The 21,674-nt window shown below is 38.1% G+C and overlaps 1 protein-coding gene across 1 annotated transcript in view; it reads left to right on the top strand.

The window, feature by feature from the left end:
- fezf1 (FEZ family zinc finger 1) overlaps positions 1-21,358 on the top strand; it is a gene marked incomplete at both ends in the record, with an annotated part of 76,150 nt that extends 54,792 nt beyond the window's left edge. Inside the window, 2 exons of the mRNA XM_084059633.1 lie at positions 20,645-20,700; positions 21,345-21,358. Of these exons, the coding sequence (XP_083915759.1) occupies positions 20,645-20,700; positions 21,345-21,358 (70 nt within the window). The remainder of the gene's footprint in view (positions 1-20,644; positions 20,701-21,344) is intronic.
- Positions 21,359-21,674: the final 316 nt, after the last annotated feature.

Below are 21,674 nucleotides of genomic sequence, written 5' to 3'. Positions count from 1 at the left end.
AGTTCAAATCCCATTGATGTCTTTCCTATGATTCTTTCCTTTGCAGACTGGCTTCCAGAAGATCAACTGAAAACTACCAGGAAGGCTGTACTTGTCAGCCATCTGTTAGCTCAATGGGTTGAGACGCAGTATACATGATCCAGAGGCCATGAGTTCAAATCCCACTGGTGTCCTTACTGTGATGCTTCCCTTTGCAGACTAACTTCTAGAAAAACAAGTTAAAACCACCAGGAAACCTGTAACTCTCAGCCAACAGCATAGCTCGACTGGTAGAGCGTCTGTCCAATAACATGACTTGACTTGAGTGGGTTCGATTCCCACTCGAGTCAAGTGTCCCAGGTAACTTGGGGCAACGGATAAATTGACTGATATCCTTAGTGATGCTTCCATTTGCAGACTAACTTCTAGAAAAACAAGTTAAAACCACCAGGAAACCTGTATCTCTCAGCCTACAGCATAGCTCAACTGGTAGAGCGTCTGTCCAATAACATGACTTGACTTGACTTGAGTGGGTTAGATTCCCACTTGAGTCAAGTATCCCCGGTATCTTTGGGCAACGGATAAATTGACTGATATCCTTAGTGATGCTTCCTTTTGCAGACTAACTTCTAGAAAACAAGTTAAAACCACCAGGAAACCTGTAACTCTCAGCCAACAGCATAGCTCGACTGGTAGAGCGTCTGTCCAATAACATGACTTGACTTGACTTGAGTGGGTTCGATTCACACTCGAGTCAAGTGTCTTGACTTGAGTGGGTTAGATTCCCACTTGAGTCAAGTGTCCCCGGTATCTTTGGGCAACGGATAAATTGACTGATATCCTTAGTGATGCTTCCCTTTGCAGACTAACTTCTAGAAAACAAGTTAAAACCACCAGGAAACCTGTAACTCTCAGCCAACAGCATAGCTCGACTGGTAGAGCGTCTGTCCAATAACATGACTTGACTTGACTTGAGTGGGTTCGATTCCCACTCGAGTCAAGTGTCCCAGGTAACTTGGGGCAACGGATAAATTGACTGATATCCGTAGAATAACTTGTAGGAGTGTGCTGGTTCAAATCCAGTACAACCCAGGACCGAGCGGTCCTGGGTTTGATTCCCACTAACGTCAAGTCCCCGGTAAATTGGGGCAGCGGATAAATTGACTGATATCCGTAGAATAACTTGTAGGAGTGTCCTGGTTCAAATCCAGTCACCACCTTAGTAACTGAAACCGAATCTGGCCAATTCGGTCTCAGTTACTGAGATAGAGGGTGTGTAGAGTAGGCGGAGTAGAGTAGTGAGTAGAGTAGGGGTAGAGTAAAGATGGAATATTGTCGGGGAGTAGGGGGAGGAGTAGGAGTAGGTCCCAGAAGGGCCCAGAGTAGGGGGAGGAGTAGGAATAGGGCCCAGAGTAGGAGTATTCTATTCCTACTCCTCCCCCTACTCTGGGCCCTACTCCTACTCCTCCCCCTACTCTGGGCCCTACTCCTACCCCGGGCCCTATTCCTACTCCTCCCCCTATTCCTACTCCTCCCAGTGATTCGAGGGGCCAATGAGGGCCAGATTATAGACAGCTGCCTGAACATTCCACACTCTGGGAAAAATTCTCCGTCTTCTCCCTCACAGAAAACATGCGTGTCAAGGCCAGTGGAGACCCACGTCTGGAGGACTTCGACACGTGGACCCTCAGCCTTGGCGATGGCACAGCAAATGATGCCAACGACTTTGTCTCCATCCCTGAAAGCATGCGTTTCCACATTCAACCTAACACAGATCGCAACAACGTCGCAGAGGCCACATCCATGAAAGAATTTTGCAACACAGTGTTTCCAGACTTGCCTACCAACTACGCACGCACTGACTGGCTGCACGGCAGATCACTGCTTGCCCCTACCAACAAAGAGGTGGACACCATCAATGACATCATGGAGACCTGGATGCCAGGTATGGCTACCAAGCTCACCAGTGCTGACACCCTGGTGGACTACCAAGATGTTATGCGCTTCACCATCGAATATCTCAACACCCTCTGCCCCCGTGGATTTCCCCGCCACATCATCACCCTCAAGCCTGGAATGCCCTTGATGCTACTCCGCAACATCAGCCCTAAAGACGGACTGTGCAATGGCACCAAACTCTTCTTCCAGAGGTCCCTCAACAACAAGCTCCTGCTGTGCACAATCGCAGCCACACAAAAGGAAGTCTTGATCCCTCGCATCAAGTTCCTTCCTGAAGCTGGACAGTTCCCTTTTGACTGGGCCAGACGACAGTTTCCGATCCGCACTGCTTTTGCCACCACCATCAACAAGTCCCAAGGGGACTTAACCCATGGTTGTTGACCCATAACGGGTCCATTTGGTTCCATTTGTACACTAAAGAGTTACAGACCTGTAATGGTCCATTTGGTCATCAACAATTATAATGATAATGAAGGATCCCAACCCTACACAATGAACATAAAGAATAAAACAAACCATGTAAGGGTAAATACAACACTATGAACAAAGAATTAAACAAACCATGTAAGGGTAAATACAACACAATGAACATAAAGAATAAAACATAAAACCATAAAGGGTAAATACAACACTATGAACATAAATAAAACAGACCATATACAATGGTAAATACAACACTATGAGTAGGGCACTGCAGGGAATTGAACCCCATCCCGGTAAACCAGGAGAACCACACCAGAGCCTTTGTTTTTATGTTGTTATTTACAAATCACATGGTAACATTCACTCATTTACATTTCAACAGTAAAGTCACTTCACAATTTTCAATGTAGATATTCATCTATACTCTTTGTCCAGAGTGACTCAAAATAAACAAGGTAAACACATACATAGAATGCAGAGACAGTGTAGTGTCTCAGTAAACTAGGATCACAGGTAAACCAAGAACCTAGCATCAGTCTAAACGGTATAATAAATTAATATGTACATAGAAACTATAGGATGCCAGGTCAACAAATGAACCCAGCATCTGAAGTATTTTTTACTTTACTGGAGTATTTCCAATTTTCAGTACTTTTACTTATACTCCACCACACCTCAGAGGCAAATATTGTACTTTTACTCCACTACAATTATTTGAAACCTTTAGTTACTTTGTAGATTTTGATTATTACTACAAAACATACAAACTTAACCCTATTTAAACTTTGGCCATTTGAAAATAGCAGATCTACAAGCTCAAAATGCATCTAAGTGCTATAGGATGAGGTGGAGTCTGAAGATGAGTCTTCACATTACAATGATGAGCTACGCTGTTGGTCACAGAATTCCTGAAGCAGCACAGCTGTACAGTTACAGATAATGAGCCTATTGAGATCAGATACGGTAATGTTTAGTGATATAGCGCCTTTATAAAAAAAAGAAAGCAATAAACAAATAAATACAATAAAAAAAAACATCACATTCAAATACAGTAAATGGAAGTTAAAACAAAACATACATTACAACTGAAATATTTTTTGTGCAAATATTACATAATTTCCAATGATATTATCCATCAAAGACTAATGCTATTATGTAATTTTGACAAGCCTATGAAGTCATGACGACCAAGAAGAAAACAGGAAAACAATAACCCAAAATACATGTCAATAATTAACATTACAACAATAAAAAAGGAGAAAAACTAAAACAAAATACAGATAAGATACAATACAAGCACAAAAAAAAAACTCTTGCTGACCGCCCTCATCTATCCCGTCACAGTTCATCCATTTACCAATTTAGTTTATCCACTTAACAAGGCTGCCATGTTAAAAGACAAGTCCGGACTAGAATAACAGCCTTTTTTCCTACTTTTATTGATCCCAAATGACTGGCCATGGAAAATTCATGAACAGGCCATAAATAGGTAGCCATGTTTTCACTCCACACAAACTTTAAGAAAAACTCCTTAGACAGAGATTAAGAAAATATATTTGCATTTTATTTGTTCATGCTCATAAAGTGCTCCAAGAGCTAAGTGAAAAGTGCAGCAGCAAACTTTTGGGTCAAAGGACCATCGTCAGTGCCTCGCCTACTGACCGCCGTGAATAATGAAGCTTTACCCGCAAATGACAACACATAAATCCACATCACATACAGCGCCTATGGTCATATGTGATGTGGACTGACGTGATGAAGACTTACCTGCACATGACTGAAGTGACGTGAAATGATAAGACGAGACGCAAATCAAATTACGCAAAATGAAACGAGACATAAATCCACATCACATACTACACTACACTACACTACACATACACTATGGTCATATGTGATGTGGACTGACGTAATGAAGCTTTAACCGCAAATGATTAGATCTGATGATATAGCACTGACGATGGTCCTATGACCTAAATGTTTGCTGCTGCACTTTTCACTTTGATCCCTTGGAGCACTTTATGATCATGAAACTAATAAAACAAAAATAGCTTTTCTTTGTCTCCGTCTAAGGAGTTTGTGGAGGGAGTCTTTTTTTCTGCCAGTTTTGCTTTGTTTTTGAGACCAGCTACAGTCAGTAAATATTCCTCTTTTTCCTTTTAGTTTCCTACAACAACAAAAAAAGAAAGAGATGTACAGAAATAAAACGTTATTTTTCAAAGGAACCTCATATATTTAAGGAAACATGGAACCAAATGGACCCTTGTCCACTGTTTCCCAAGTTATGGGTTCGGGACTCAATAATGGGTCGTGGACACATTTTCTTGGGTCATGAGTAAATAACCCCCCCCCAACCTGTTAATTAAGTATTCAATCAAAGCTTCCAGCAGGTGATTGGCCTGTGTGGATTACGGTTCATTGAACATTGTAATGTATTAAATACATTTGAAAATGACATTGGTTTGTTCTGAATGGAGCAGATATGACATATTGGAATATTGTTGATGTCCAAAAAACATTATACAATGTGAAAATAGCCGATCTACAAGATCAATGTCACAAAAATAAAGAAAAACATTCAAAATAATGTAATTTAGGAAAATGCTAAATAAGAAATTCCATAAAGAAAAGAAAATAATGAAAATCTACAAGAGTGAAGATCTACAAGCTCAAACTAATTTCATAAAGTAAATTAAAAAAAAAAGCAATTCCATAAAGTAGGGGAATCATTTGTTTAACATACAACTTACATTTAGTTGAAATTTAAACCAGTGGTTCTCCTCCTAAATATTTGGCAAAAACATTAAGATTTAATATAAAAAAGTTATACTAAATAAATAATTTATACTAAGTTAGTACCAATGGATTGATTGGTCTTTAAAGCATGCTCTGAAAAGGCCCACCCATCTGTCCACTTAACACGGCTGCCATGTTAAGTGGTCAGATCCAGAATAAGGTTGAGAACCACTGATTTACACATTTCAAAGATCTACAACTACAGCAGATGAAAACATAACCCTATGGATTAACACTCTGTACATGAACATTTAATTAAAGATCTACAACTACGGCAGATGAAAACCTAACCCTATGGATTAAGTACATGAGCAACATGTAATTAAGTTTCACAATTAAGATTTGTGGAGGGAGTCTTTTTTTCTGCCAGTTTTGCTTTGTTTTTGAGACCAGCTACAGTCAGTAAATATTCCTCTTTTTCCTTTTAGTTTCCTACAACAACAAAAAAAGAAAGAGATGTACAGAAATAAAACGTTATTTTTCAAAGGAACCTCATATATTTAAGGAAACATGGAACCAAATGGACCCTTGTCCACTGTTTCCCAAGTTATGGGTTCGGGACTCAATAATGGGTCGTGGACACATTTTCTTGGGTCATGAGTAAATAACCCCCCCCCCAACCTGTTAATTAAGTATTCAATCAAAGCTTCCAGCAGGTGATTGGCCTGTGGATTACGGTTCATTGAACATTGTAATGTATTAAATACATTTGAAAATGACATTGGTTTGTTCTGAATGGAGCAGATATGACATATTGGAATATTGTTGATGTCCAAAAAACATTATACAATGTGAAAATAGCCGATCTACAAGATCAATGTCACAAAAATAAAGAAAAACATTCAAAATAATGTAATTTAGGAAAATGCTAAATAAGAAATTCCATAAAGAAAAGAAAATAATGAAAATCTACAAGAGTGAAGATCTACAAGCTCAAACTAATTTCATAAAGTAAATTAAAAAAAAAGCAATTCCATAAAGTAGGGGAATCATTTGTTTAACATACAACTTACATTTAGTTGAAATTTAAACCAGTGGTTCTCCTCCTAAATATTTGGCAAAAACATTAAGATTTAATATAAAAAAGTTATACTAAATAAATAATTTATACTAAGTTAGTACCAATGGATTGATTGGTCTTTAAAGCATGCTCTGAAAAGGCCCACCCATCTGTCCACTTAACACGGCTGCCATGTTAAGTGGTCAGATCCAGAATAAGGTTGAGAACCACTGATTTACACATTTCAAAGATCTACAACTACAGCAGATGAAAACATAACCCTATGGATTAACACTCTGTACATGAACATTTAATTAAAGATCTACAACTACGGCAGATGAAAACCTAACCCTATGGATTAAGTACATGAGCAACATGTAATTAAGTTTCACAATTAAGATTGACATTTTTAGAGGAACTTTATTTTATTTAACACTTTTTTAAAGCTCTGTGGACATTGTTTTAATAAAAAACTGATAATGCTTTTAATCGGGTAAACGACATATAGATCATTTGTTATCAAAAAACAAAAATGTCCACAAAACTTACAAGTGTGAAATAAAATCTTGACTCCTCCAACCAATTTTATATTTTTGAAAATTGTAATAATGTAATCATTTACAGACCATAAATGGGTAGCCATGTTAACCTTAGACAGAGACTAAGTAAATATATTAGTGTTTTAATTTTTCATGCTCATAAAGAGCTCCAAGTGCTAAAAGTGAAAAGTACAGCAGCAAACGTTTGGGTCAAAGGACCATTATCAGTGCATCGCCTACTGACCGCTGTGAATAATGAAGCTTTACCCGCAAATGACAACACATAAATCCACATCACATACAGCGCCTATGGTCATATGTGATGTGGACTGACGTGATGAAGACTTACCTGCAAATGACTTATAAGTGACGAGAAATGATAAGACGAGACGCAAATCAAATTACGCAAAATGATACGAGACATAAATCCACATCACATACACATACACTGTGGTCATTATGTGATGTGGACTGACGTAATGAAGCTTTAACCGCAAATGATTAGATCTGATGATATAGCACTGTCGATGGTCCTATGACCTAAATGTGTGTTGCTGCACTTTTCACTTTGAGCACTTGGATCACTTTATGATCATGAAACAAATAAAACAAAAATAGATTTTCTTAATCTCTGTCTATCAATCTTTCTCTTTTTCCTTTTAGTTTCCTACATTTTTAAAAAATAAAACACTTACAGAAATAAAAAGTTCTCATATTTCAAAAGAACCTCATACATTTAAGTCAACAAATGGACCCCGGTCCGCTGTTTCCCAAGTTATGGGTCGGGACTCAATTGTGGGTCGTGGACACATTTTCTTGGGTCATGAGTAAATACCCCCCCCCCCCCTAACCTGTTAATAAAGTATTCAATCAATCAAATCAAAGATCTACAACATCAAAACATAACCCTATCGATTAACGCTCTGTACATGAGCAAAATGTAGTTCACAATTAAGATTGTTTTTAAAGGAAAAACTATTTTATTCAACACTTTTTAAAGCTCTGTGGATTTTTTGTTTTACTTTTTTTTTAAATGACAACCTGATAATGCATTTAATCATCGGGTAAACAATACATCATATTTTTATCAAAAAAACAAAGCAAAAATATCCACAGAACTTCCACAGAAGAAGTGTGAAATACAATCTTTACTCTTCCTAACAAAAACATTTAGAAATTTGTAATAATTTAATCATTACAGACCATAAAAGTGAAGCCATGTTAACATCTTTATACAAAAGGAAAACCGGTTGAAGAAAAGACTCACTCCACAAAAACCTTAAGAAAAACACCTTAGACAGAGACTAAAAAAATATATTAGTGTTTTAATTTGTCATGCTCATAAAGAGCTCCAAGTGCTAAAAGTGAAAAGTGCAGCAGCAAACGTTTGGGTCAAAGGACAATCGTCAGTGCCTCGCCTATTGACCGGCATGAATAATGAAGCTTTACCCACAAATGACAACACAGAAATCCACATCACACTACTACACTACACTACACTACACTACACTACGGTCATTATGTGATGTGGACTGACGTGATGAAGCTTTAATTGCAAATGATTACATCTGATGATATAGCACTGACGATGGTCCTACGACCTAAATGTGTGTTGCTGCACTTTTCACTTTGAGCACTTGGAGCACTTTATGAACATAGAAAAAATAAAATAAAAATATATGTTCTTAGTCTCTGTCTAAGGAGTTTTCCTTAAGGTTTTTATGGAGTGAGTCTTTATTTCTGCCAGTTTTAATTTGTTTTTGAGATCAGTCAGTAAATATTCCTCTTTCCTTTTAGTATCCTACATTTGTTTTACATGAATAAAATAAAATATTTAGAGTAGTAAAACGTTCTTATGTTTCAAAAGAACCCGATACATTTAAAAACAAAAATCAAAGAAATTCCATTTAAAACATTAAAATAAGAGTAATGAAAATAGCAGATCTACAAGCCAAGCTTGTAGATCTGCTATTCTCACTAGGTCCCAGGGAGACATCACATTTCTCTTTTGGGTCTCGAGCTAAAACGTTATGAAAATATTCACACCGAAATGTTTACATTCCAGTGTGTTTTTGCCATTACTTGTTTATTGATAATTTCAGATCCAGATTCAAACAGTGACTATTATTTCTGGGGTCAAATAGTAAAATGAAAATGAATTAAAAGCACATATAAGAAGCAAGCAAAATAGAACATGTGCTATTTCGTGAAAACAACAAATCTAAGCAATAAATTAGAAACAAAACAAAAAAAAAGAGGTTGTGAAAATAGATTTACATGCTCGTTGTGAGCTTGCAAATCTATTATCTTCACTAGTTTGGGTCCTGAGCTAAAAGCTTTGGGAACCTCTGCAGTGGCACAATGCCTGGTAGCTGTTAAATATAGAGCTTACACATTTTGAATGACATCAGTTATGACTGTAATGTTTAGAATGCAATCACACAGTTGTGACTAATGTTTATTTTATTTTCCAGGAGTAATACAGTCTTCAGTGACTGAACTGCCTCTTACACAGTGTCACAGTGGCTGCTAGCTGATGCCTATGAGTTCAATTCAAAGTTTACAATTTAAATGGTGCATTTATCTATAGTACCTTTAACCAAAGCACTTTGTAATGAGCATTACATTCACCAACATACTTAGCAGGGGGAGAGATAGAGAGATGAGGGATAAAGAGACAGAGAGAGGGATAGATAGAGAGACTCGTATAATTTACATCATTTGTGAACGATTGACATAAATCATACGAGGCGCATATGACGCAATGGCAGCAGCATTCTTTGTTTCATGTTCTCTGCATCAGTCTCAGTCCAGCATCAGTCCATTTTCTTCATTATTCTCCTGCCAAATGACGAGCATTGTACGCAAACAACGTGAAACGAAGTCCACATCACATACTGGTCATATGGTTGTATGTATCGTTTATATTATTATTATTATTATTATTATTATGTGATGTGGATTGACGTGATGAAGCTTTACTCGCAAATGACGGCACAAATAACGAGTAACTATACGTGATGCACATGCCGACATCCGTCAAACACCTTCACATCACATACTGGTCATATGTGATGTGGATTGGCGTGATTAAGCTTTACCGCAAATGACGCAACGCAAAATCAATTGTGCCAATATTTGTCAGCAGTACAGCAACAGCATGAATGACATTAGTACACAACATACAACACTATGAATGACATTAATACACAACATACAACACAAGCAACAGGAATAACCAAAGTCATTAACCCTTTAAGACCTGAAGCCGATTCTACATCTCTCCTAAATCCCAACAGTTTTCTGAAAAACATACATTTCTATATCAGTGGTTCTCAAACTTTTTCATGTCAAGGACCCCCAAAATGATATGTATTTGGCCGCGGACACCCATCAAAATATTTTGTTCCAGGGACCCCCCCCCCAGAAGCAAAGATTTGAGTTAAAAAATATTCGCTTTAAATATATATATTCAAAGATTTGCACACATTTTCACGAATTTTCAAAAATAGCAGATCTACAAGCTCATAGCGCGGCACTCTGTGCTGCGCTATGAGCTTGCATATCTGCTATTTTTGAATAGCCAAAGTGTAAAATAAAGCTTTTTAGCTCAAATCTAAAAATGACACAGTTCCAGGTCTTAATGGGTTAAATGCATATGATATGAATGATGGCCCTACATCTCTCCCTGTTCTGACCTACTGTAAACAACGGCATGTACCTCGCCTAAAAGAAAAAAATGCCGACCGATGTGAATGACGAGCTATCCGCAAATGTTGTGAAATAATCACAAAATCACATAAATCCACATCACATACGACCAGTAATGTGATGTTATTATTATTATTATTATTATTATTATTATGTGATGTGGATTGACGTGATGAAGCTTTACTCGCAAATAGCCTGAAACGTTACAACGGCAATAAAATTACGCGAAACGACACACGACGTAAAGGACGACATGCATCACATACCTCCACATATGTTCATATGTGACGTGGACTAACGTGATGATGTTTTACCCGCATATGTTGTGAAATGACACAACACAAGACATACATCACATCAATGCACATCACATACGGCCCCCGTGTACGGTCATATGTGATGTGGGCTGACGTGATGAAGACTTACCTGCATATGACGGAAGCAACGTGAAATCAAATGTAATTTTTACCCGCATGTGTTGTGAAATGACAACACATACATCACATCAATCCACATCACATACTACACTACACTACACCATGGACTTATGTGATGTGGGCTGATGTGATGAAGACTTACCTGTACGGATATGACGTGAAATCCTGAGACGCGACGCAAATCAAATTACTTAACGCAAATGGCGCGAAATGCTACGAGACATAAATCACACAAACGCTGGCCGTGACCCAATAATAAAAAAAACTGGTCCAGTCCCTTACATATTCTTCACGAATGACGGGCATTGAACGCAAACCGCTGGCCCGCCACCCGTTAAATGACGCAACGCTACGCGAACGACGCTGATAGTGCAAATTTTACAGTTAAAGCTAAAAAAATGTTTAGTTGATACTATGACAGGGCAAAAAAAGCCATATTTTTTACTTTATCAAAAATAGATAAAGCACAAATAGGTTTAACTATGTGAGTTTGCCATGTGACCAAGAGCCACATATACTATACCCTGTCACTATATTATACAACCTAGTATACATATACTGTACCCTGTCACTATATTATACAGCTTAGCGTAGGCCTACATATACTGTACCCTGTCATTACATAAACAGCCTGGATACGTATACTGTCAGTACTACAAATAGAACCAAATGGACCAGTGACGGGTCCATTTGGTTCCATTTGTACATACAAAAAAACTCAAAGACACACTAGAAGAAAAAAAGTTATAACTTTATTCAAGCAAATAATGAAGAGAAAAGAGGGGAAGTTAAAGTATGGAGGTCAGGCAGAAACCTTGTATGTCCAAAATTGTTACTTTTTAAAATAGACACAAAATAACCTGTGTGCCAATGGATCCAATGTAATTATCATGATCTTTGCGTTGTGAGCTTGTAGATCGGCTGTTTGTACTGCTTTAGTGTGTGACACCGTCACACGGTATGACCAAGTAAAGAAATGTATTTACGACAAAAAATAAAAATAATATATATATATATATATATATATATATATATATATATATATATATATATATATATATATATATATATATATATATATATATATATATATATGGAGATACAAGGTTTCTGCCCGACAACCAATGATAGACCGTGTCACTACTATCACTTACCTTGAACAGCAGCCACGACTCAGACAACAGCAAATTAAATAAAAAAAACACTAAGAAAGAAGCAAATGACACAACGCACATCATTTGCTTTCTCTTTTAGTTTGCACAGACCTACAACATAGATGACTGTTAACACAGTGTTAATGGGGCTACATGCTACCATAATGATACCAGACATAAATCACATAGCTCCACATCACATACATTTGTACACACAAACTACTAGTGAAGAACTAGTGCAATAGACAGGCAAGAAGAAAGAAATGTGTTTGTGAAAAGAAAGATAGACAAAAACAAAAAATCGATCAAATAACTCAGACACAAAAGTAAATAAAAACAAATAATTTTGTTATTGCTTTATTAAAGCAAAGAATAGAGAAAAAGAGGAGAAGTTACGACCACATATGGTCGTATGTGATGTGGACCGATGTGATCAAAGCTTTGGGCGCAAATGACGTGAAACAATAAATAAAATCACATAAATCCACATCACAGAAAGGCACATGGTCCTATGTGATGTGGACCGACATGATGAAGCTTTACCCACAAATGACGCGATGCAAATGACGTGAAACGATAGACGACGCAAATGACCACATACATGGTATGGTAGCATGTAGCATGTAGCCCCCTTAACAAGCAGCAGCTGCAATCAAAAGGTTCCTACCTTCCTGCCATCTTCACTTGCGGACGTCTTCTTCTTGTCATCTTCGTGTTCTGTAAAGACACAAAAAAGAAAACAAAAACGTTGAGTTGAGCAGGCCTTACAGGGTGACATTTTGGAAGCCAAGATGGTCTGTAGAGCCATAAGCTGGTCACTGACAGGGCTGTGTCACCATTATGGCATTTTACTTGAGTAATTGTCACAAATAATTGCGATTAAGGATTTAAATTGTATTGTACATGAACATTGAGCATGTTTGAAAATAAATCAACAAAAAAATAAATCTTTTGTAACTAGAAGAGTGGGCACCCGGGAAAAGTGGGCACTTCAATGTGTAATTGGCCATTTCTATTCCTCAAAGTAAGTAATTAAGTAACTTAAAGGAGTAGTTCACCCACAAAATGACTTATTTTCTATCAATTGCACACGCCATGAAGCCTTGAATTCATGGATTTGTTTTTGTCGCATTCCTATGCCAATAATTAGATTCCCGTCTCCTACCGGCTAATGTATCCGGTAGGAGACACAAAGTAAATTATTTGTGTCTCCTACCGGAAATACACCCGGTCATCAAATCATTGGCTTAGTAATGAGACAAAAACTAAATCATGAATTCAAGGCTTCATGGGGTGTGCAATTTATAGAAAATAAGTATTTTTTTGGGTGAACTACTCCTTTAAGTACATGCTTTGAAGATGCTTGACTGGCCTACAGCCACTGTGGGCATAAAACAATATGTTTTAGGTCTGAGAATGATGTACCCACCCGTACATGTTCACATCATGTATACTTTACATTACTTAAAAGGGATAGTTCACCCAAAAACATACTTTTTTTTCAATCGATTAGTCACCCCATGGAGCCTTGAATTATGGACCGGTACGCACAAAGGATGTCTCCTACCGGAACCGCTGCCGGTCATCAAATTATTGGTTTAGGAATGAGACAAAAACAAAAACATATCCATGAATTCAAGTCTCCATGGGGTGACTAATCCATAGGAAAAAGTGTTTTAAACTATCCCTTTAAGACATTTGCGGTTCTTTTTTCCCTCTACACCTAAAAAATTGCCGATCTACAAGCTCACTACGCCTTGCAGTGCGAGGCGTTGTGAGCTTGTAGATCTGCTATTTTTGGCTTAAGTTCTCCTCAGCAAAGGGATGCTAGGGTTCAAGTGGTTAATGTAAAAAAAGATTTGGCGGACCCCCTGTAGTAACTCTGGGTCCCGGACCCCCTGTTGAAGACCCCTGCTTTAAGAACATTTTGCAAATTCTTCATTTGCTTTACATTTTGGGAGAAACATTGCCAATTTAGCAAAGAGGTGCCGTATTCCTGTATCAAACACCATGTTCAAGTAAAGTCTACAATGCTTATCATTTCATCAAGTTTCAGAAACAACTAAAGACATTGGCTCTCAAATGTTTTCATATCAAGGACCCCCACATGAATATTCATTTGGCCAAGGATTGGGCCTCTTCCTTACTTCCTTCACATTACCACGTTACCAATGATACAAATGAAGGCTCTGTTCTATTTAGTGTAGCACAGTGGTTCTCAAAGGACACCCATAACTCTGAGAGTGTACAAATGGAACCAAATGGACTGTCATTTGTTTCCATCTGTACACTCAAGAGTTACACACCCGTAAGGGTCCATTTGGAACAGAGCCTTCATTAGCATCATCGTAACACCTGTGAAGGGAAGTGAGGAAGAGGCCCGATTTATTTCCAATATGGCCGCTGATTCCAAAACTCCAGTTTGTGCCTCCTACCTCCAGCATGGTTGTGTGTTACAGTGAAATTGGTGACCTTCAGAAAACATGCGACCATCTCGTGGACTTCACAAAAACATCACCATGTCCAAATGTAAATAACAACCGTTTGTTTGTTTATGCACAGAGCAACTCTGTTCATAAACCAACAGCAGTGATTTACATTGGATGTTTGTCATGATGTGAAGTCCACAAGATGGACACATCTTTTGTCAGGTCACCAATTTCTCCATAACACTGGAGGAGGCAGAATGTTGAGGGTTGGGATTCGGCTTGAAAATAAAACCACAGACGTCTTGGTTCAGCTCTCAGCCGCTAGACCAGTGGCTCTCATAGTGTGGTCTGATATCAGTCATCAGTTACCATGAGTATAAACCCTGACCTGTCACAATTGTTACATAATAGCCTAATTGCAATTATTTGAGATAATAGGCTCTATGCACAGCAGCCATATTGGGAATGAATTGGGCCCCTTCTTTACTTCCTTCACAGGTGTTACCAATGATACTAATTAAGACTCTGTTCCATTTAGTGTGGCACAGTGGTTGTCTTATTTTCAAGGACCCCCATAACTCTGAGAGTGTACAAAATGGAACCAAATGGACCCGGAAGGGTCCATTTGTACACTCTCAGAGTTACACACCCACCATAAGGGGCCATCTGGGAACCAAAATAGAGTGTTTCTAGTGAGCCAACATGCACAATATCAGCACCCTGACCAGAATGGAACAGAGCCTTCATTAGTATCATTGGTAACACCTGTGAAGGAAGTAAGAAGAGGCCCAATTTCTCTGCAATATGGCTGCTGTGCATAGAACCTACAGTATAGCAATAATCGTCATGATCGTCCTGATCATGCAAAAAAACTTCCTCAAACTCAACTGCAATAAATCAGAAATTCTCATCATCGGACCAGATGCCCTCACCCGCCCCACTCATAACTTCTCCCTCAATATCGACGGCTGCACTGTCACCCCCTCGACCAAAGTCCGAAACCTTGGTGTCATCCTGGATCCCACCCTCTCCTTCCAATCCCATGTCAATCACATCACAAAAACAGCCTTCTACCACCTCAGAAATATCGCCCGCCTCCGTCCCACTCTATCCCAAACTGCTGCAGAAACACTCATCCACGCATTCATCACTTCCAGACTCGACTACTGCAATAGTCTCCTCTACGGTGCCACTGCAAAAACTATCAATAAACTCCAATATGTCCAAAACTCTGCTGCCCACCTCCTCACCAGAACCAGATCCAGAGATCACATCACCCCAGTACTCCATGACCTTCATTGGCTCCCAGTAAAACATAGAATTGACTTCAAAATACTCATCACCACCTAAAAAGCCCTCAATAACCTGGCCCCCTGCTACCTCTCTGACCTCCTCCAACGCCACGCAACCTCCCGCTCCCTCAGGTCTGGCGACGCAAACCTCCTGGACTTCCCCCCCAAAAAAAAAAAAAAGCACTTGGGGTGACAGGGCAGTTTCAGTTGCGGCCCCCACCCTTTGGAATCCACTCCCACCCCACATCAAAGCTGCCCCCACTCTTGCCGTTTTCAAAGCCTCCCTCAAAACCCACCTCTTTAGACTCGCCTTCCCTGCCCAGACCTAACCAAACCTCACTTTCGTCCTCTAAGACAAGTCTTAGCCTTTTGTTTTAGCCTTTTAATATTTTCTTTTCTTTTGTTTTCTTTTTTCTCCTAATAAAATTGTTTTTAAGCTGTTTTGTAAAGCGACTTTGGGTACTAGAAAAGCGCTATATAAGTCTGATGTATTATTATTATTATCATTACCATGTTAAAAATGTCAACATTTTTAAAATATTGTGTAAATAGCAGATCTACCAGCTCAAAGCGTGTTGCGATGAGACACGTTTTGAGCTTGTAGATTGGCTATTTCCACTCGACTTATCCCACTATGAATGTATTTTTTGTATTTAAATGATGTATATTATTTGTCATATGTGCCTTGTGCAACTTTTGTTCATGAAGCCCTAAAAGCCAAACATAAATGACATTTGTATTCATAATGTTCCAATGCTCAACGTCAAACACAATTATATCTTTGATCGCAATCATTTATGTGACAATGAATCGTCAACTTCCATTTTGTAATGGTGACACAGCCCTGGTTTATAATGGCCAGCAGTGGAGGAAAAAATACTGTTTTTTTTACTTAAGTAAAAGTATCACTACTGCAATGTAGAAATACTGTTACAAGTAAAAGTCCGGAATTCAAAATTCACTTGAGTAAAAGTACAAAAGGTACTGGTATCAAAATGTACTTAAAATACCAAAAATAAAAAGTACTCATTATGTAGAATATCCCGTTTCACAAGTTTTCAAAATATATTAAAATCTTTTGAAAATAGCAGATCTACAAGCATCGCGACGCACTGTGAGCTTGTAGATCGTCTATTTTCAAATGGCCGAAATGTATATAGGTTTTGTAATAATAATCAGTAGAAGTAAAAGTACTGAAATTTGGAAATACTCAAGTAATGTATAAATCCCTTGAAATTGTACTTAATACAGCACTTAAGTAAATGCACCTAGTTATTTTCCACCACTACTGGCCAGGTGTGATCCAGGTACGTACCGTGTGAGGTCTTCCGCCGCGTGGTTGAAGATAGCTGGTATTAATAGAGCCGCGTAGGTTGTATGGCACCACGCCCCGAGCACCGTACGCCTTGTATCTCAACAGAGAGCGTTCGTTGGCACCGTTATACGTTTCAGCTCTCAGGGCTCGTTGCTGCGTCGACTCAATCGAGGTTCCATCTTCAAGCCCCTTGTCCTGAGTTACAGACACTCTATTACCAGCTATCTCCTGATGACTCCATCCATCCGGGACCTTCACTGTAGAACTCATACAGCGAGTCAAACGCTGAGTCATAGCTAGAAGCCATGACTCAGCGTTTTTAACTCACTGTATGAAGTAGATTTAATCCACTCTGCAGAAGGTCACCTCATGATTAACCTGCAAGACACAGATATAAACCAACATTACATTTAATATATTGTATGATAATGACAATAATAATAGAAAATCAAGTTTTTAAGTCGGCTATAATGCAGGGGTGATGCAACTTTGATGATGCAGAGGGCCACTTTATTTCCACACTCACTCCAGAGGGACATATAGTTGCTGTCGGGCAGAAACCTCTTACCTCCTTATTTTTTATTTTTTTGTAAATTAAATTTGTCATTCTAGTATGTCACACAAAAGTAGAAAAATAGCTGATCTTCAAGCTCAGAGCTTGTAGATCTGCTATTTTTGCTATTTTGGAATTGGAATCCTTAATTATTTTTTTAATTGGAAAACCTCTCCCTATTTGATCATACTATAGAGTCACATAAAAGCAGCAACAGTAGCAGATCTACAAGCTTGAAACGTTCTGAGCTTGTAGATCTGCTACTTTTGCCATTTTTGAATCCCGAAAAGTAACAGTTTTGGACATTCTGAGGTTTCCTCCCGATAGAGACGATATTATAGTTTCATCTTAGCATTGGACTCAGATTTCTTGTTATAGATTTTGATATGGATATTTAGTTTAGATTACTTATTCTCCTGCCTGAGTGTTATTTATCTTATGTTACAATGTAGCTCTGTTTAATCTCTATCCTTAGGCTTTTACATTTGTTTTGTTCTAGATATTTTATGAAAAGTATGAAATGTGAAAAGTGCTGCACAAATAAAGTTTCATTATTATTATTATGATCTCATCTATGACATTCTTGAACACTCTCCAACAATAGTCTCAAACATCTTGATAAATGTATATTACTCTAAATATAAAGTGTTTATCCCAAAGCCACGCATTATTCAATTAATAAATGTTTTAATCTGGTCTGTCTGAACATCACTATAGTGGGTGCAGCAGGTGAACGCCGGTATTACACCCCATGTAATCCAGGAAATACAATGACATTCATCCACAGACGGGATTAAAACACTTCTTTATTAAACTATACTGAACATTAACTGTACACTAACACCCCGTATGTTTAGATAACATCTGTGGCTTTAAGATAATCACTTTATAATTACAATGTATACATGGATGTTATGGATGTTAAACACAGAACTAGCCTACAGACTATTTGGTAAAGTGTCGCTGTGTCAGCAGGTAAACGCAGGCATTACACTCCATGTAAACGTGGACATAGAACGGCGTTCAGACACACACGGGATTAAAACACATCTTTATTAAACTTTAAGTAATATTACGGAACACAACAGACCCGTATGGGCGGGTAACATCCGTGTCTTTGGGTTGAAACGCTTTATGTGTCGGATTAGGTTAATTTATGGGGATTTATGAGCCGTTTAAAAACTAACAAACACACCAGACTCGATCACCATTGATACAATCCCTGACCGTCTTGATCAGAGGCTAAAAAGTAGATTATAAACGCACATTAATGTATGGCAAGGTTAATAGATCTACAAACTCCCACACAGTGTGGTTTAAGGTTTAAACTTTGGAGATGACAATTTAGTTGCAAAATTGGATCATTTGGAACAAATGTTTGTTTGATGCTAGTCTTGGATCAAGACTATCATAGATGTATTTTATCGATTTAGACATTTGCATAATTACATTTATGAAGTAAAAGTCAAGACTCCATAAAAATGACTTAGTTAATGCATTTTCTCCCTCGTTTATAAAACACAATATTTCACATATTTGTCCATTTGGGTGTCATAATAATTCACAGTCCTAGAACACCTCGAATGCTTAAATAATAATAGTGTTAAATATTGGTGGATAAAAACGTGTGGTGTTGATATAAATCAAACATACGTTTACCTTCTTACAGAGCGGCGTGGCACGCTGTAAACCCAACTATTCAAGCCAGCCGTGATGCGCCTGCGTCCATTATAAACATCCGGTCTAAAGCCCCGCCTACTGGATCCGGTGTGTGCAACACGTTATAAACGTGAACGCACCGTTTTCGTTTCAGACCGGATGTTAAACCAGCAGAGTGAATTGACACTTTGTTCTCAATCAACACTGATCATCATCATCCGCACCTGTGTGTGGAGTCACAATCCGCACGCACGCACACGCGCACACACACGCACGCAAGCACGCACGCACGTATGTACACACACACACACACACACACACACACACACACACACACACACACACACACACACACACAGACACACACACACACACACACACACACACACACACACACACACACACACACACACACACACACACACACACACACACACACACACACACACACACACACAGTGGTGGAAAAAGTACTCAAATTCTTTACTTAAGTAAGAGTATACCAATACTGCAATATAGAAATACTCTGGTACAAGTAAAAGAACAGAAGTCAAAATTGACTTGAGTAAAAGTACAAAAGTATTGGTATCAAAATATACTTAAAGTACCAAAAGTAGAAGTACTAAAATGTTTGAAAATAGCAGATCTACAAGTTCACAACGCGTCGCGAATATTTGCCCCTGAGATGTAGTGGAGTAGAAGTAAAAGTACTAGAAATTGGAAATAGGAGGTAGTACCATTCTCCCGTTAGACAGCCGACCCCCCCCCCCCTGTTCATGTACATATCTTTCCCCCCCCCCTTTTTATTGTTTTGTTGTACATAGTGTTATTATTTCTTTTGCTTTTTTTCTTTTTGTAATGATATTCGAACTGTGGTGCCAATATATATGTATATGAATTGAATACCAAGGCCCTCATTGGAAACAAGTCCGCAAGGACTTTTATGAACGGACCTGTTAGACAAAGTATTTTAAATGTAACTGTGCTGTTTTACTTTTTTTTGCCTAATAAAATATTCAATAAAAAAAAAATACTCAAGTAAAGTAGGCTATAAATACTTCAAAAATGTACTTAGTTACTTTCCACCACTGGTACCTAGTGGAGTTACACCTCCACCTACAGAACACATTCAGCTTCAGGAGAACACAACTATTAAAGGAATAGTTCACCATGAAACAAATTGTACCTTTTTTCTTATCAATATAGTTCACCTCATGAAGCCTTGACTTCATGGAGATTTTTGTTTCTGTCACCTTCCTGAGCCAATAATCCAATATGTGATGACCAGTAGGACTAATTAAATTATACACTTTTCCATTTAAGTAAAAATAGCGATAATGTAAAAATAGCCTCCTGTGTTACAAGTAAAAGTCCTTCTATTCTCATTGTGCTTGAGTAAAATAATAATAATAATAATAATAATAATAATAACAACAGTAATAATAATGATAAGGGTAATAATAATAATAAAAGGTTTTGGACACAGCAACAATATTATATTTCTCTTATAGAAATGTGATAATCAGATGAACCAAACCTTTCTCAGTTCATCCTCTAGTGCTGGGTCTTCAACAGGGGGCCTGGGACCCCTAGGGGGTCCTCACAGTTACAACAGGGGGTCTCCATCCTTTTTTATTTGTATTTACATTAAACAAAAGTAGTTTGCAGATCTTGCCACTGCCTTTGTTTGAGTTATTGTTTTCCTCTTTTCTTTTCTTCTCTAATCCTCTGTATCTAATAATGTTTACTTCTTTTGTTTTATGAATCCTACTGTCATTTTAAAATTGTATAATTGTGTTTCTTTGCTTGATGTTCTGTGTAAAGCACATTGAATTGCCTCGTTGTTGAAATGTGCTCTACAAATAGAATTGCCTTGCCCCCGTCACGGGGGCAATTGTAACACTGTGACTCATTGCATTCAAATTAATATTTTAGTCTTGTCCTTATTAGTGAAAGCTTAAAAAATGTATTATACATACATATTATACACATATATATGTTTCTTATAGCAAAAGATGACTAGGATATTTCAAGTAGTCTGTGAATTATGAAGACAAATACAAAAAGTGTTACTTTTGTCTCCGGTCTCCCCTACCAGTGCGTCTCCCCTAACAGTGTAGAAAATATGATTGTAGCATAACTGATAGTCTGTTCTACCTCACTTTTATGAAGCAAGAAGCATTTATTTTATTTTTGACAATTTTGTGACTCAGGAATGTTTAAGCTATGTTTAAGCCATGCTTAAGTGTACTAGAAATTCGGGCCGGCTCTAGAGTTCGCCACTGCGGGTTGATTTTGGGGTTGTTTTCATTTTGTGTGTGTGTGTGGTGTGTGTGTGTGTGTGTGTGTGTGTGTGTGTGTGTGTGTGTGTGTGTGTGTGTGTGTGTGTGTGTGTGTGTGTGTGTGTGTGTGTGTGTGTGTGTGTGTG

This window comes from Gymnoscopelus microlampas (genome assembly GCF_963454915.1).
Source record: "Gymnoscopelus microlampas genome assembly, chromosome: 6".
Lineage (NCBI taxonomy): Eukaryota > Metazoa > Chordata > Actinopteri > Myctophiformes > Myctophidae > Gymnoscopelus > Gymnoscopelus microlampas.
Note: the sequence above shows the minus strand (reverse complement) of the source record. Positions and strands in the feature narration are given on the sequence as shown.